Source organism: Parus major, chromosome 1A (assembly GCF_001522545.3).
Source record: "Parus major isolate Abel chromosome 1A, Parus_major1.1, whole genome shotgun sequence".
NCBI lineage: Eukaryota > Metazoa > Chordata > Aves > Passeriformes > Paridae > Parus > Parus major.
Genome location: NC_031773.1, coordinates 58,572,582 through 58,588,924, shown reverse-complemented (window position 1 = coordinate 58,588,924; position 16,343 = coordinate 58,572,582). Strand labels below are relative to the sequence as shown.

At 50.7% G+C, this 16,343-nt stretch overlaps 2 protein-coding genes across 7 annotated transcripts in view; one reads left to right on the top strand and one right to left on the bottom strand.

Annotated features, from left to right (window-relative positions):
• The window catches only part of DENND2A (DENN domain containing 2A), a 56,219-nt gene extending 44,678 nt beyond the window's left edge, over positions 1–11,541 (top strand). For 5 of the 6 annotated variants that reach the window (XM_033514844.1, XM_033514842.1, XM_015627814.2 and 2 more), the window contains 6 exons: positions 5,273–5,450; positions 6,233–6,274; positions 7,596–7,713; positions 8,884–9,123; positions 9,953–10,039; positions 10,824–11,541. In XM_033514844.1, coding sequence (XP_033370735.1) covers positions 5,273–5,450; positions 6,233–6,274; positions 7,596–7,713; positions 8,884–9,123; positions 9,953–10,039; positions 10,824–10,855 — 697 coding nt within the window. In that variant the 3' untranslated portion in view covers positions 10,856–11,541. Of the gene's footprint in view, positions 1–1,309; positions 2,000–5,272; positions 5,451–6,232; positions 6,275–7,595; positions 7,714–8,883; positions 9,124–9,952; positions 10,040–10,823 lie in introns of those variants that run through there. The other variant, XM_033514846.1, reaches the window with a different exon arrangement.
• Positions 11,542–13,188: 1,647 nt separating this feature from the next.
• LOC117244500 lies at positions 13,189–16,082 on the bottom strand. Its single transcript, XM_033514847.1, has 3 exons — positions 15,363–16,082; positions 14,275–14,401; positions 13,189–13,468 (listed from the first exon to the last, which is right to left on the bottom strand). The coding sequence occupies exons 1-3, from the start codon at positions 16,065–16,067 to the stop codon at positions 13,437–13,439; spliced, it is 864 nt and encodes a 287-aa protein (XP_033370738.1). The 5' UTR covers positions 16,068–16,082; the 3' UTR covers positions 13,189–13,436.
• Between the last annotated feature and the right edge of the window lie 261 nt (positions 16,083–16,343).

The following is a 16,343-nucleotide window of genomic DNA, read 5'->3' as shown; positions in this document are numbered from 1 at the left end:
AAGTTGATGCTATTGTAGGTACAGGATCTTCTGTCCAAATTATATTTTTCCTGGGACAGGAACACATTGAACTCAATGAGAATTGTGTAGTATTCACTCTAGGAGTGAAAATGCCAGTTTGAGAGGAAAGAAAAGAAGCACTTTTTGGAAGTAACTGAAGAGAAGGAAAAAAAACTATAAAAGCAGCTGTTGGAAACTGCTCAGAGGTTAGGAATGCTAGAAATAATCCAGCTGAGATGGATTAATGGGAAGAGTGCAGGTGACACAGTGAAAGATGCACAATAAATTAGGTTTATCGTTCATCTTTGTGGTTCTTCGTGTGGGCACTATCAATAACTATCTGTCCATGTTTGAGAAGGTGTATCAGGGTGTGAGTGACAGAGAAATGATGTGAACAATTTATTTACGTCCTTTAATTGCTATAAAATCAGTCTGTGGGAAAAGTAGGCTGAAAGGTCTCCTGCCAAATACTGCATGAACTGTGAAATGTTTTCAAGCTGAGCCAAAAAATGCATCTAACAAGTGTACAGCAAGTGAAATACTTTGTCTTTTCCATCTTTAGAATGAGCATTGAGTGTTTAAATACCTGTCAATCCACAGCTTGGCAGCGGAAAAGGAAAGAATTTGGTTTATTAGTTTTTGGGTGGGTTTTTTTTTCTCTGTCACTATGGATACCAGAGTTATACATTGCCTTGCAACCCAGGAAAATGACTTAGTTAAAATTGTGTTGGCCTGTGTAGTCTTTTCCCAGCTTTTGTTAATTCCTGCACTGTTAACTTTAGTCCTAGGGCAGTGGAGACAGTGGCACAGGTTAGACACTGCAACATGAGAGCTGCTTTTGTTTCAGAGGGATGTTGCCTGGCATGCAGCTCCAGGCGCTGCCAGCCAGCCTTTTAGAGGGTATCTTTCAGCTGAAATCACCTGATGTCACAAGGTACCTCGAGCTGGGCAGTTTTTAATGGCCTGACCAGGAGATCTTTGTGATTCAGAAGGCTTTTTAAAAAGAAAAGCTTGCACGGGCTTAAAATCAAGGCGTCCTTTTTCCAGAGCTCAAAAGGTTGTTGTGGATCTGACCAACTCTAGCAATTGCCTCTGTCTCTGCCAGAAACCACAGCTGTATCAACAACACAAAGTGGTCATTGTTATCAAAGGCAGATCTGAAAGAATTAGAGTAGACACTTTAAATGTGGTCATCCCCAGCAAAAGGTAATTTATCATCAGGAAGAACCCTTTACCATGTGCTACAAAAACAAATTTGGGACTGCAAATACCAACCTCATGGGTTTTTCCCTTTTTGCCCTGTGATTAGGGAGAAGAGGAAACCCAAGGATGAAGTTTGGATGTCAGATAATAGTGTTGTGTCTTCAGATCATCTTAATACTCATTTCTTCACCTGCACAAACCTGCCACATTGGTGGGAGTCAGTGAGGGTCCCCAGAGAGCTGGTGGAACTTGGCACCCTCCTGGTGGGATTTGCAGCAGTGCTGTGTGAAGTCATGGGACAATGCTTGGAGGCTCCTGTGCCTGCTAAATGTTGTCAACCAGATCTGTAATCCATCATAAGTAAATCCAGATGTGACACAGTGTCAGAAATCTGAAGGTGTTTGTAAAACAAATCCTACTGTGGCAGAGCTTACAAAAAAAATACAATTAAATATACATATTTGAACAGTGTTAAATTGCCAAATGCCAGCATATTTTGAGCAGTTTGCTTAGTGCAAGGACCACAGGACTTCCTGGCATTAAACTAAAGCAGGGTGTTTGATTCAATGGTGTTTTACAGAAATCATGCAGTACCCTAAACCCAAAGAGGGTGTCAGCTTTGGGGAGCTTTTTATCACATATGCATGCCTTTGGAGTGGAAAGCAACCAGGCTGAACAGCCAATGTCCCTCCATAGAAGCTGTTGCAATTTGTCAAGGTGCCTTCTAGAGCAAGTCAAGCTAGTCTTGGAGCAAGTTTTCCCAGGAGAGGAAGAAGGGAGTCTGTGTAATTGCAGCTGTTGTGTTCAGCTTCTGCATTGACCACCTGTGTTCAAGGTGGCTACCAAGAAGCAGAAGCTTCACAGCGTACTTTGGGGTGGGTTTGTGCACAGAGTGATGTGTGGTGGGTTTGTGCACAGGGTGATGTGGGGTGGGTTTGTGCACAGGGTGATGTGTGGTGGGTTTGTGCACAGGGTGATGTGGGGTGGGTTTGTGCACAGAGTGATGTGGGGTGGGTTTGTGCACAGGGTGATGTGGGGTGGGTTTGTGCACAGCGTGCTTTGGGGTGGGAAGGCTGTTGTTCAAGGAAACCAGTGTCACAAGTTGCTGCGGTGTCATCATTCTGACCAAGGGAATGCTTTACCCAGAGAGATCTGTGTGTCAGTCCCTGTCCAGTCCTTCAGGGAGGGCTCTGAGGGTTTTTGTGTACCTGAGTTGTTTTTAGCCTCTGTATTATTGACATCTCAGTCTCAGCGGAGGGCAACATGCAGCTCAACCACGTTCCCTGCAGAATGCTGAATGAGCCCATGAAAATGTGCTTAGCATCTTGAAAGTATTTTTCAGAGACCTGCAGCATTTTAAAGATTGCTCATGAAACCAAAGGCCTTAAAAGTGGTGTCTGTGTCCCATTTGAACAGCTGGACTGAACCTGTGTGGCCTGAGGGTAGCACATGGCACTTCCCAAAGCATGCTGAAGTGACGTGGCTGCTGGCTGAAGAGCACACAGTCACACAGGTGGCATAAAAGGGATTTATCAAGCTGGATTTTTTTGCAAGGCTCAGCAGGCTGGTGTGAATCAGCAGTCCCTTAATGCTTGTTGCAGTGCCAAGTGCAAGAGAAAGAGAGAGCTTAGGTTTGAGTCACTCCAGAAGGCCACGGTTCTCCTGGGCTCCTGGCAACCTGCAGCTCCCTGAGACTACCTGCAGAGTGAGTCTGATGTGTGAAAAAGATACCTCAGCATCCATCTCTGAACTGCCCTGCCTACAAAGGAGGCTCACAGAACCTCAACCCTACCAGTATTGTTCCCTGGAAAGGTCTTCCACAGTGAGAAATGTTTGGGAGCAAGAGATCACTGGGTTTCACCCTGGAGGCAATGAGTCATGCACAGATGGAAGGGTGGAAGGGGAAGTTATCTTTACTTCCCACTGCCTGGTGTGTACAATTTCAGACTTAACACAGCTCTGTCTTTGACTTCCACTTGCTGGAGCTCAGCCATCTCTCCTCCCACTCAATCTCTCACGTACCATGTGTACTCGCTGGGACTCGAGAGCTGGGCTGAGGGAAGAACAAGCACCATAAATATAGCAGGAGACAGCTTGCCATAATATCTCACCATGCCATAAATAACCACATACTTCAGCTGCTCACTGTTCCTCTGTGGAGCTACCTGGACTCAGAGATGTTTTCCATAGGTTTTCACATGCTGTCTATAAATTTAGGTCCCATGTTTAGGCAGAAAATTTGGATACACCTTCAAAATAGAGGATTGGTGACAAATGTAAGACTTCTAACACTTCCATATTCACCCTCTCCTCAAAGGAGAGGAACAGTGGGTGGTGATAGTGCCCCACTGCTGTGCACAAGTGATGAAAGGTGCAGTTCTTTCAGCTTTCACTATGCTGCTGCTGCTATTACCAGGTCTATTATCAGTCAGAAACTGAGGAGTGGAAAATACGCTCTGCAGTAATGGAGAGGAAGAGAAGCCCCTGCTTTTGTATCTGCTAACATGACCTGAAATGTATGAGTAGCCCAGCTTTGAAGGAGATGGTTTTTAAAGGATCTCATTAGCTTGGAGTGCACTTCTCAGACCACACATTCACTTTTGTTGCAATTCCTTTCAAGATTAGCTTGTATGAAAGATACAACAAAAATCATCTACTTTGGTATTATTCCCACAGTTTTTTCTGGGTGGGTTTTTTTTTTAATGTTTATGTTTCTTGCTAGCTCTGTGTTTTCTCATTATTTTAATTTTGCATCTCTCAGATTCATTATCTACCTTGCATTTGTGATAGACACAGCAAGGTGTGGGCTTGCTGATGATGGCAAGCACAGCTGGAGAGCAGCAACAGAGGAGGAGTGAATGCAGGGAGGGGGATACACTCACAGCTTCCCAAACAAGGATGTGGAACTGAAGGGTTTATCCCATTTAAAGGCTTAAAGCTGTCAGTCTGTAACACAGCCCTTGAAGGATCTTCCTCTGTTTTTAGAGTATCCCCTTAAAAAAGACAGTCCTCTGGGAGTGAAGGTAGAGGAAACCGTCCCCATTTTGTGAAGAGACTTTCTCAGAACACAAATCCCAGGCATCTTTCCCAAGTGCCAGTTCCCTACCTGTTGCTGTCAGCAATAAAATTTTCAGGTTAAAGCAGATTCCAGCCTCTTCACTGGGATCTCCTTTTCTCCAAAATGTGTCATGTGTTTAACAATGTTTGCTGCCTGATTACTTTGTACTGTCACACTGATGTCCCAGCAGCTACAATTTTGTTCTGCTAACCTGAGCTTATGTGATGGAAAGCAGCCAGCTGTCCCCCAGCCACACCACTCTGCTTGCCTGCCCTAGTGACACAGCACAGGGATGCACATCCACCAAACTTAACTGGAGTGGGGAGAGAAAGCAGGCTTCACTTCTCAGAGCAAGCTCAAGTCCACACCCATCGAACCCCTTCCCTCTCAAGTCAGCAATAAACGCAGCTTGCTGAATATAAATTCTGCCACAGAGTCTAATGGGAGCCAGCTGGGCATCTTTCTGTAGCCACGTGACTCCTGCATGCTGCACCAGTCTCCTTCCTCTCCCTCCTGTCCTCTGCCGGATGCTGGTAAAACCAAATGATGTTATATATACAGGGTTTGCAGCAGCTAGCCTTCCCTCTCTCTTGACACATAAAAATGCTTCCAGACCCAGAACAGATGAATAACTGGTGCCCTGTGGCAAGCTCTGCTTGTTGCAAGTGTCTGCTAACTGGATATTCTGCCTGATTCCTGCCAGAGAGCTGTGGGAGAATGGACTCATTTCTCTAAGGAAAGGCAGTGGCATCGAAGGTGTTGTGTTTGCCTGATATGTTCCATCAGAACACCGGAACAGCAGCAGATCTCTGATTCAGTGGAACCTATCTCTTGTCATAAGAGTGTGGTATAGGGTCATCTTTCAGAAGTCATTGCTTCTAAAGCTGAAAAATGGATCAGAAATGGGGGAAAGCCCCTAGTAATTAAAGAGCAATCAGGGAACAGTTGATTTCTAGGAAGCACCCCTCATTTCCTGACTGACCATTGTCTTTGTTGTGTTGTGTCTTCCAGCACTCTCTCCAAGTGTTGCCACGCCACAGTGGCCCTACTGTACCCCTTCACCTGGCAGCACACCTACATCCCCGTGCTGCCACCTTCCATGATCGACATCGTGTGCTCGCCCACCCCCTTCCTCATCGGCCTGCTCTCCAGCTCCCTGCCCCGCCTGAAGGAGCTGCCTGTGGAGGAGGTGAGTCCTGCATCCACACTGTGCCCTGCTTGAGGTTGTTTCCTGTGGGCTGAGCTGTTTCTGGCAGCGCCAGGGAGCTCTCATCCTCTGGCTGCTGTGAGTGTGAGGTAAGGGTGGAGCTGGATGTTCCCCCGGGGAGACAAAGGTCTGTGCTCTGCTTTGGCCACGGCTTGGGAAGGCTGGAAGTCTCCCAGTGTGGGGGTGCTGAGGGTAGGAGATGGTTTTAGTACAGTTTATGCTGGTTTCTGCATAGTGCTATCTCAGGGCTATGTGCAAATCCTGTCACTTTAGGTGTGATTGCTACAGCTGGCCAGGATAGCTGCTCCTTGGGTTAACACAGGTGCCTCATGGTAGCAATAATTAATAACTAAATAATAAATAAAAAATAATAAATAAAAAACTAAGAATTGGGTTCCTGGCGCACAGGGGTGAGCACAGCAAGGCTGAATGTGCTTGGGGAGGGATTTCCCTCCCTGCCTCCCAGGAGACAGTGGCACAACACTCAGGGAGAAAGGATGAGACTCTGATTATGCAGTGAGGAGCAGTGGGCCAGGCCTGGAGCACAGCCTCCTGTTATCCAAGCTGTGCTGTGGTTTGCAATGACATCCCCAGAAAGCCACAACACAGGCTCTGCTCCTGGGTCATGCTGGGTGCCTCCTCCAGCTGCAGTGGTGGGTAGGAGGAGCAGGGAAGTCTTCCCTCCAGAGCAGTTACAGAGTAAGATAAACTTTGATGATGAAAATAATTACTTCCCTTTTTAATTCTTGCTCTTTCATTCTTAGGTCCTCGTCGTTGACCTTGTAAATAATCGGTTTCTGAGACAGGTGAGCAGAGCTAATTCATATCTTTTTCTCCCCTTTTTCCTCCATAACTTACCTCCATCTGTGTTTGCTGACCTGCCTGGCAAGATAGATCACTTTCTCCCCACTCAAAAACTGAGGCAGGGCTTGTGGTTGGCAGTGTTATAGGGGTTGGTGTGTACATATGTAACATCAGCATCCCAAACCACAGGTGTTGAGGACTAAGTCGTTGTGAGTTACTTCTTTCTGGGTTTTTTGTTTGCTTGTTTGTTTGGTTTTTTAAGAGGGGAAATGGTAGCACTTGAGTGCTGTGGATCCTTAAGTGTCATCCTGTAAGGCAGAGGACAGAGCTGGAAGGCCTTGGCTCAGCACTGTCTGCTGGCTTCTTCCAGCCTGTGTCTATCAGCTCATCTCCCATCACATACTCTTCCCTGAGTGGGAAGGGAGCCTCGATGATTTTTTGAAATCCTTACTGCCTCGGGAGCTTGTGGTTCCTCACTCTGGTCCTTGCTCTGGATGGCTCAGAAGCAGGAAGGTGGTACATGGGAGCCTGTGTGTTGCTCTGCAGGCAAGATTGCCCGCTGATTTTCACTTCCCTTTGTTGTGGAGAGGAGGAGTGGGAAGGGGAGGAGGAAGGGAAGAGGATAAATGAGCAGACATACTGCTGGCCCAGGAAGCTCTTTTTTCCCAGAGCTCTTTGGCAGCTCTGTGAGCAGCGCTGGCAGTGTCGGTCTCTGCCGTGACTAAGACGGGCTGAGTGCTCCTCCTGCTGCAGGGAGCAGCGTGTGGGTGAGGGCCAAGCCCTCCCACAGCCCTCGCCTGCCAGCTGCCTCTGCTCTGGGGTAATGCTTTACCTTGCACCTCTCTTCTGCAGGCTTAAGCTGAATCAGCCAACTCAGCCAGGGCTGGTGGGAGCTCTGCACAGTCACTGGCAGTTCCTTGGCTCTGTTGCTCCCTGGGAATTCCTTATGCCTGTGTAAGAGGATTGGTGCCTGAGCAGGGGCTCTGCTCACCTGGCCATGTGCCAGCATTGTTCACACACCTCCTCTTTGTGGTGGGGCCAGTGCTCGTGGGCAGATGGTGAGCCCTGCCCAGTAACCTCTCGGGTCAGACATGTAAAATTCCTCCAGAACAGGGGAACATTTAGGAAAAGACACCTGCTTTCTCCTTCCTCTTGTGCTTCTTGATAGTACCGCGCCGGGTGGGGCTGGGAATGTGCCAAACATATTTGCTTTCTGCCTCTCCTCACGGTTCATTTCTAGTGCTCCCCCTGCTGTGCTGGGGACAGGGTAGGAGATGTTTTTGTCCCAGCCCAGGTCCATGAGGAGGTGGATCTCTGTTACAGATGGAAGATGAGGACTCCATCCTGCCCCGCAAGCTGCAGGCTGCCCTAGAGCACATTTTGGAGCAGAGGAATGAGCTGGCAAGTGACAAGGAGGAGGGCCCTGTCAATGGCAAGCAGGGTAAGGCACAGTGCCTTTCAGCTTAAAACCATGTCTTTTCCTGCCCCTTTTTTTCTGTCACTCCTTAGAGGAGAACTAGGCTTGTACTGAATTTAGCACCACAGGTACTGGAGGTAGATCAGGATTTTGTTAAGCTCTATGAAATATTCCAGCGCACAGGGGGCAGCTCTCTGTGTGAAGAGCAGCAGTACTTATCTCTTACCAGCTCTGCTTACAATTCCTTACAATTCCAGTGAACACCTGTACTCAGGTGGGGTTTCATAGACTTCTCTCTGCTGCTGGCCATGAGTGATGCAGGCTCCTCCAGGGAACAGTCTGCATAGCTGCAGACTCGGTGATGGCCATGTGGCTCATGGGTGACTGGGCTGAGACAGCTCTCTCTGGGGGACAGTATGGGCATCTCCTTGCTGCAGAGGAGCCTGGAGAATTTGCTGGTTTTGCCTAGGACAGAGTTCATTTTCTCCATAGCTAGTATGGGGCTGTGTTTTGGATTTGTGCTGGAAATGGTGTTGATAATACAGAGATGTTTTAGCTGCTGCTGAGCAGAGCTCACAGTGAGCCAACACCTTTCTGCCTCTCATCCCACCCCACCAGTGAGTGGGGCTGAGGGCCCACAAGGAGAGGAGAGGGAACATAGTCAGGACAGCTGACCCCAGATGACCAAAGGGATGTTCCACATGGAGTGATGTTCATGGAGTCATGCTCTGCATATGAAGCTGAAGGAAGGAGGAGGAAATGGGGGGACATTTGGAAATAGGGCATTTTGTCTTCCCAAGGCACATGTGCTGGAGCCCTGCTTTGCTGAACACCTGCCTGCCCATGGGAGCTGCTGAATAAATCAATTATTTTGCTTTGCTTTCATGAACAGTTTTAGATTCATCCATTAAACTCTCTTTATCTTAGCACATAAGTTTTCTCACTTTTACTCTTCTGATTGTCTCCCCAATCCCATCAGAGTGAAGTGAGCACCAAAACAAAGCTTGGTATCTTTCAAATTAGTAGTAATTTGGTCTACTTCCATGACAAGCACTTCCTAGGATGCTGTCTCCCTTGAGCAGCCTTTTCTTCTCAGGCTGGATCTGAAAAAAGCCAGGGAATTTTTAACCAGAGATTCTCCTAGCACATTCTTACAGCACCATCCTCACCACTGCCTCTTGATTTTTCCCTTAGAAACCAGCCCTTTGAACGAGGTGGTGTCTGAGGCCTTTGTCCGTTTCTTTGTGGAGATTGTGGGCCACTATTCCCTCTTCCTGACCCCCGCGGAGCGAGAGGAGCGGACCCTGCAGCGTGAGGCTTTCCGCAAATCCGTCTCTTCCAAGAGCCTCCGACGCTTCCTGGAGGTCTTCATGGAGACACAGATGTTTGGGGGCTTCATTCAGGAGCGGGAGCTGCGGAAGCAGGGGGTCAGAGGTGAGTGGCTCCGACTGGGCTCTGCTGTGGTGGAAACTGCTGTTGTTCCTACGAGAGCAGGGAGATGCTCCCCAGCCACCTCCTCCGTCCCCTGTTCCATGGCTGGAGGCTGCAATGTGTACAGGAACACCAGAAGGGATTATTCTGGTGGTTTCTTCGTGGGGTTGGGATTACAGGCAACTTTCACCCTGGCAGTGTCCTCCAAGTGTGTGCCTCTTCCATTCCACATTGAATTCCACTGCTGGAATGACGTTTGTTCTTGCAGTCCTTCATGTCCTCTTCTTGTGTCTAGAGGAAAAATGGGCTGGATTCATGGTCATGGTTCTTTTGTCTAGTAGAAAGCTTGGATGCTCATCTCCTTCCCAGAGCTGCTTCTGTGGTTTCACTCCTGTTTTCCCACAGTCCTAAGGGCTCTACTGGCAGCTGGAATTTCTTATCCCTGCTGCTACTCAGTGCTGGCTTAGCAGCTTCCTCCCAAGCATTAATAAGCAGGGGATGCTTGAATAGGTGGCTGAGTAGAAGAGGTAAATTCTGCATGATGATTTTCCAGATGATGTCACTCCCTGTGCTCGCAGCAGAATGAAGGGAGGTACGTTCTGTACCCTGAGTGAGGTACAGCAGCTCAGTCAGCCTTGCAGTGGGGAGGGAGGGGGCAGACCAAAGCTTCTGTGCCAAATCTGGCCTCAGCTGATGGAGGAGGTGGGTGAGTTGTTCTCCCTCCTGTGCAATAATGTGTTGGTAAGCTGAGACAGCACACTTTCAGGTGGGCATTCTTACTTGGATTTACAGAGACACAAAATAGAAGCTGTTGATTTCTGTCTTTCTGCAGGTCTGTTTGAGGTACGGGCTCAGGAGTACCTGGAAACACTTCCCAGTGGGGAGCAGAGTGGAGTCAATAGGTTCCTGAAAGGCCTAGGTAAGGAACCAGAAAAACCTTGGCTTCTCAGGAGGGCTGGGATTCTTGTTGCCGTCAGGCTGGGCAGCACAGCAGCTGCCCAAGGGTGACAGGGCCAGTGACTGTGTGGCATCCAGTGCCTGGCCACGTATCCCTGTGCTGGCACGCTGTTGGCTCTGGCCCTGGTCACTCCTTGTCTGGAGTCTGGTGGAGAACCAAAGATTGGGCCATGATCTGTCTTCTTCTTCTAAAGGACACAGGTGGACAAGGGAGCAGCCAGTGACTTGGGAATGGTGGATGCAGGTCCTGATGGGGGCATTGACACAGTTTTCATTGCTTTCATTTGCCCTTTTGGATCAGCACTGGGAACTGCCCAGGAGTATTCTAAGATTGAATCTATTTTCTACTGTAAGGGGAACTAGCCAAGAGCTTCAGACAGAGGTTAGAAGTCCTTGATAAGTCATTGGACACCGTGGCTGAGTTTGATCAGGTGTTAAGATCACATCTCTGATCCTTTTGTCTGTTCTTGACCACTTAAGAGCATGAGGGGCTGGTGTGCTCTGGACAAATGGGCTCTGGAGGGTGTCCCTGGGAGCTTGCAAGGTCCCAGCCTGCAGCACTGCTCCCAGGAAATGGGCAGAGCTCTGCAGGCCCCTGCTTCCAGCTTTGCAGAGCAGCTGGCTGTGGACAAGGAGCCAGGGATGGCAGCAGGGCCAGTACACTGCATTGGACAGGGGTGGTGGGAAATTACACTTGTTTTATCTGTCACTGTGGGGAGTCCATTTTCTTTTCTCTGTCTCTTCAGGCAGCAAAATGAAATTCCTCCACAAAAAGTAAGAGCGAAGCACATCCTCATTCCACAGAAGAGAATGGCTTTACCATTTAGCAGCAATAAATCAGACTTATCACCCATTCCCATTCAGCCTGCTCCCAGGAGCCAGCAGCCTTGGGCACGCTGGCCACGGCCAGGACGTGCTGCACAGACCTGCGGTGCTGCAGGAAGATGGGATGGCTGCAGGGCTGCCAGGACAGGTTTCTGGATGTCTACAGTAGCAAGCACTGGACCAAGAACTCCCTCTGAACTCTGCACTAGCACGTTGCAGGCATCCCGGTGGATCGGATCTCTTAGCTAGTCAATTCTTTATTTGGTTGTATTTTTCTATTTATATTGAGGTTAGAACAGTTATTAACCAATGACTCCTGCCCTGCCTCCTCTCTGCCTGGTGCTGCAGGAGGCCCAAGCGGGACTCCCATGGGACTGAGCAGGCAAAGCTCAGGCCTGGAGGGGAAGAACAGAGATGTGTGAAGGCAGGTCTCTGTTAAGCAAGGACACTGAGGGCTGCAGGGATGGTATGGACTAACCAGGAGCTTCCAAGCAAGGGAAAAGGGTGAGGGGGAACCACTAAACCTACTGAGGACTTGATGGGCCAGCCAGCTCCCTGGATGGCTGTACCAGGGAGTCCTGGCACGAGGAAAGGCCTTTCCTCACGCAGTGTAATTAAAAGCGAGTTGTGTAAAAGGCATATGGATCCATGGTGTTTTCACTGAGCTGTGTCTTCCCACCGTCCCACCTTGTGCCAAGCATGAGCCAGAAAGGACATCAAGCAGCTGGACCCATGACTTGGCCAGGCCCTCAGCTTCCCTGTGAGTCCCAGAGGCCGGGTGGCCTCGATCCCTCACGTGGCAGCTTGCCAGGGGAGCCCAAGGTGGAGCTCACCTGCAGGATCTCATCTGGGAGACCTGCTTCCCAAAGGTCAGATGGGCTCTCCTCTCCTGTCGTGGGTGTTGCTGCTGGGAAGCACAGTGGGAAAGGAACAAGGGCAGTGTCTGCTGCTGCCTTCTGTGCTGAGGTAGGGCCTCCTGCTCACCTCTCCTCTGTCTGTGGTGACCTCCTTCACTGAGGAGGTTTCAGGGAAGTTGAGTGGAGGCTGAGGCAGGCTGAGGGCTTTTTTCCAGCTGGTGTGAAAGCTGTTACACTTGCACTGCTTGTGAGGGCAAGAGTACCTGGAGCATCCTTGAGTCTGCTCTTTGGAGGAGAGCCTCTTTCCCAGCTGCTGTGGGGTTGGAGGGTGAAAGCTGCATATGGGTACCTTGTCTGCAGCTGTGCTACGCTGGGCTGCACAGGACTCCCAGAGGCTTTGGAAATGATCCCTGTGGCCCATGGGTTTTGCCAGGTGAGAGGACCTTTCTGACCAGCAGTGGGGTTCAGAGGACCTCACCTCCATTCCACACCAGAGCAGAGTGGTGGCTCCAGTGCTGCTCTGTGAATCTTTTGAAGCCGTGCAACCAGGTAGGTTAGGAGAGTGGCTCAGGGTGGCCCTGCTTGAGCAGGGGCATGGCCCAGGTGACCCTCACAGGTCCCTTCCCACCTCAGCCTCTCTGTGGCTCTGTGGTGAGCACAGGAAATGCTGGACAGCCATGGTGTCACACCAGGCAGGGGGCAGGCGGGCAGCACCTGCAGCTCTGTGCCCCCCAACTTCTGTGCAGGAACAGAGGAAGCAACAATAGAGAGGCTCAGAGAAGCCAGCAGCATTTACTCCCTGCCCCCACCCAGGGTCAGGGTCCCTCAGGGGTGACCAGCTGGAGGGTGGTGGGGCTGCCCCTTGGGTGTGCTGAACAAAACTGGTGCCACTTCAGTCCCAGGAGGTGGTGGTGGCTCACTGAAGGGAACTGCAGTGGGGATTGAGGTGAATCAAATGCTGTGCTCTGGTTCTCGTTTTAGAAGGAGTTTCTAATAGAAGCATTATGAAGCTTTGCAAAACTGGGGTCACCTCCACACATGTAAAGGTGGCCAGGATGACTGCAAAGCTCTCTGGGATGCTAAATAAAGCTGATCTGTGGCTCAGCTCCAGCCTTCAGAAGCAGGTCTCCTACATGGTCCCACACTGCTCCTGGGGACTCCACGTTCCTTTCCTGAAGTGATGTTTTCAGTGGTGTGGGACTTGGCCTTCCTTGGCAGGAGCTGTGGAAAGGAGTGGGGAGGGATCCCAGCTTGCCCAACACTTAGCTCAACTTGAAGTGGTGTTTGAGCATGCTGGCAGCTTTTACTACAATATCCTCAAATTAAAGGATATTTCTTGCCTCAGTTAAAGGCTCAAATTAAAAAGAGTTGTGAAATAGCCCTGTTTGTCTCATTGGGGAGCTCCAAGGGGGCTCTGCCAGCACGAGGCTTCATGACCACTCAGAGCATTTATTGGCCACTCTCAGGAAAGTGGGAATCAAGCCTACATAATTTACAAAATCCAAAGGGAGTGTTAAAAAGCAGCAGCATGAGAAGTACAATGAAAGAAACATTTACAAATGTGTCATTAAGGATTTAAAAAGAAACTTGGACAGGAAGTGTTGATCTCCAGCTGCAGGACAACCTCTTCAGCTTTAGTTTGAGCTGTGTTGCTCTGAGATGAGCTTGACTCCCCATCTAAGGGCTCTGTATGCTTTGGAGGAAGCCACCTGTAAGGAAAAGCCATAAAACCATCTGTGCTGGGTCTGACTGTGGGTCTGTGTGTCCTCCTATGGAAGCTGCCAGCAGCAGGTGCTCAGAGAAGACTCTGAACAGAGCACATACACTGGGCATGCCCTATATGCTACACACACACACACACACACACTGTACTGTACACAAGCATTAAACTTGCCTACTCTACATGCCAGGGGTTTCCTGCACCAGAGCTGGGTCTCTGTGTTTAGTAGCCTTGGATGAGTTTCTATTCCATGACCACGTGCACATGGGTGTAGACAAACGTGCTGAGGCAAAAGGCCAGTCTGGGGGCAGCATGGATTTTCCAAAGAGTACTGGAGAATCAGAACACTGGTTAAACATTAAAAGCTGTGATCTCTGCTCCCTGACAGTTCCTGCCTAATTAAACCGCTCTCACACACCAGTGTGAGCAGCTCTGCAGGGCCCGTGATGTGCAGAACTGCACTTGCTGACTCCCAATCTGCTGTCTGAATCCCAAGCTCTGTACCCCTCCTTGGTTTTCCACACAGGCTATTGGTGTCCTGTGATAGCTCAGGACACCTGTGAGATCCCAGCCCTTCCAGAAACTTTTGGGAATGTACCATCCACCATGCAGTTGTTCATTCTGTAGCTACTGCTGGCAGGAGAGCCAACCAGCCCTGGGCAGTCAAGAGACCAGACCCAGCCGTGCAGAGGGCAGTCAGACTTGGGCTTGCAGTGTTGCAGCCAAGGGGATGTGCTTGCACTTTGCTGCACGTGGGGATCCCTGGTGCCAGTTGCCAGGATACTTAGAGCTCACCTCTCTGCCTGGAGACAGATTTCAGGTTGCAGGTGCCAGCAGGCAGTTTGCAGGTGTAGAGCCCCAGGCAGCCACCACAGTCAGAGGGCTTCTGGCAGGGCCGGGACTGGATGCTGTGGCAGGAGTGCTGCAGAGAGAAGGAAAGCGGTGGCTGCAATGCCCATGGCAGCCAGGACCAGCCCAGTCACAGCTGCATCATCTCTGCAGTAGCAGGACAAGCAGCTCACCAGGGTCTGGAGCAGCAGCTTCATTGCAAGGAGCTGAAGAGGCTGAGCCCCAGGGAAGTGCATCCAGGGGCAGTTCATTACTGGTTTTGGCTGGAAACACTCGAAGCTGGCCCCCACAGCCACAACAAACCCCTCCAGTGCCTCTGCTCTTTCGCTGTGGTAGCTGAGTGGCATTTGGCACAGCATCACCCAGCACTTTGTGGTTAAGGCAAGGTCCACTTGTGTGCCACCAAAGTGCGGTTTGGGTTTGATAAAGGGGAAGTTGGTTATTTGTGGGATGCTATGCTGAGCCTGTGGAGCAGATTTCCCATGGGTGGAGAAAGGCTGTGCCTCCCTCAGGGCAGTGCTGAGAGGAGCTGTGCCCATCGGGGCATCAGGGCACGGTGCCCCCATTGCAGAGCGTGGAGAGCTTTGTTAGCACTGCAGGGAGAAAACACGAGACTGGAGAACACAGCAGGGGCTGGGGCTGGAGCAGGACTGAGGGCAGCACATGGCGACAACTGCAGCCAGACCTGCACTCTCCTCCTCAGCTGCTCACCACCTGTGCTCACAGCCATCAGCTCTGCTCTAAGCCTTGCCAGGTACCAGCTGGGGATCTGGGGGTGTCACTGCCCAACTCCCTTCTCAGCACCCAGACCCAGGCTGTGCTGTGAGGCCATGTTGTGACTGGCACCTTAAAATGCATCTCATGAGGAATGGCCTCAAAAACACCTTTTCTACCTGATGTTTGCAGGATCGTGGCATGCTCAGCATGCTCCTGCTGCCCTCAGTCCTGTCTGATCCTGACTGCTACCTCTGCTCACCTGAGTCACCCTGCAACCCCCCCAGCACAAACCCCGTCCAAGGACAGGCAGTGCTTACCTTCTCACTGTTGAACTTCCCGTAGTCCTTCAGGTGGTGGCTCAGCCTCGTCATCCTGCTGCGGGAGGGCTGCAGTGGGAGCCTCCAGGGCTTGCCAGGGGGAACCTGCTCCCCACTGCCCAGGAGGGCTTTGGCCATGGCCTTGCTGGGGGACCTGGAGCTGGGCTGTGCCTCCCTCATCACTTTCCATGCATTGGCCAGAGGGTGCTTCCTCTCTGAGCCCTGCCCAGGCAGCTTGTCTCTTCCATCTCCAGGTGGCCAAGGGGCTTCTTCAGGTCCCCCAGCCCCTGCCTGCCTCTCCAGGTTGCCGGCCTGGCTCCCCAGTGCCCCAGATGGTGCTGGGGCTGAGCAGAGCAGCACCAGGAGGAGTGTGGTGACTGTCAGTGCCTGGACATTCATCTTCAGGTCCTGCCTTTGCTCAGGGTCCTCCTGCCTGGACAAGCCTATTGGAGTCAGTAGCAGAGGTGGAAGCTGCTTTATTCCCCTGACGCTGGATCCAGCTGAAGTAGTTTTTATAGTGCAGGGACATACCTTGGGGGCACAGCCCTTTTCCCCCGCCCCTGCTATGTCCCACCTCCCAGCCTGTGAGCAAACCCAGCTGCTTACCTGGGCCCCAATCCCTCTCCCTTGCGGTCCCAAACATCCCAGCACCCTTCTGCCGCAGGCACTGCTGTGTCCCTGCTCAGGGTGCACACCTGGGTGCATGGCATCTGAGCACACAATCTTTCAGCTGAACCACATTTGCAAGCAAGGTCTTGGTAAAGGGAGAGCTGATGGGAAATGTTTGTGTGTCTGATGGAAAGGTGGTGGGCTCAGAGGGAAGGAGTTGCTATGAGGCCGGTGGAAGTAGTCTTAGGTAGAGGAAAGGCACCCAGTTAATGCCTCCATCTATTGCAGTGGGAGCTCACTCATTAAACAGCAGAACCCACCCAGGAGAGTGGTGTTAGAGCTGCCCTGATCAAGCTTTGGTTGACCTCAGTG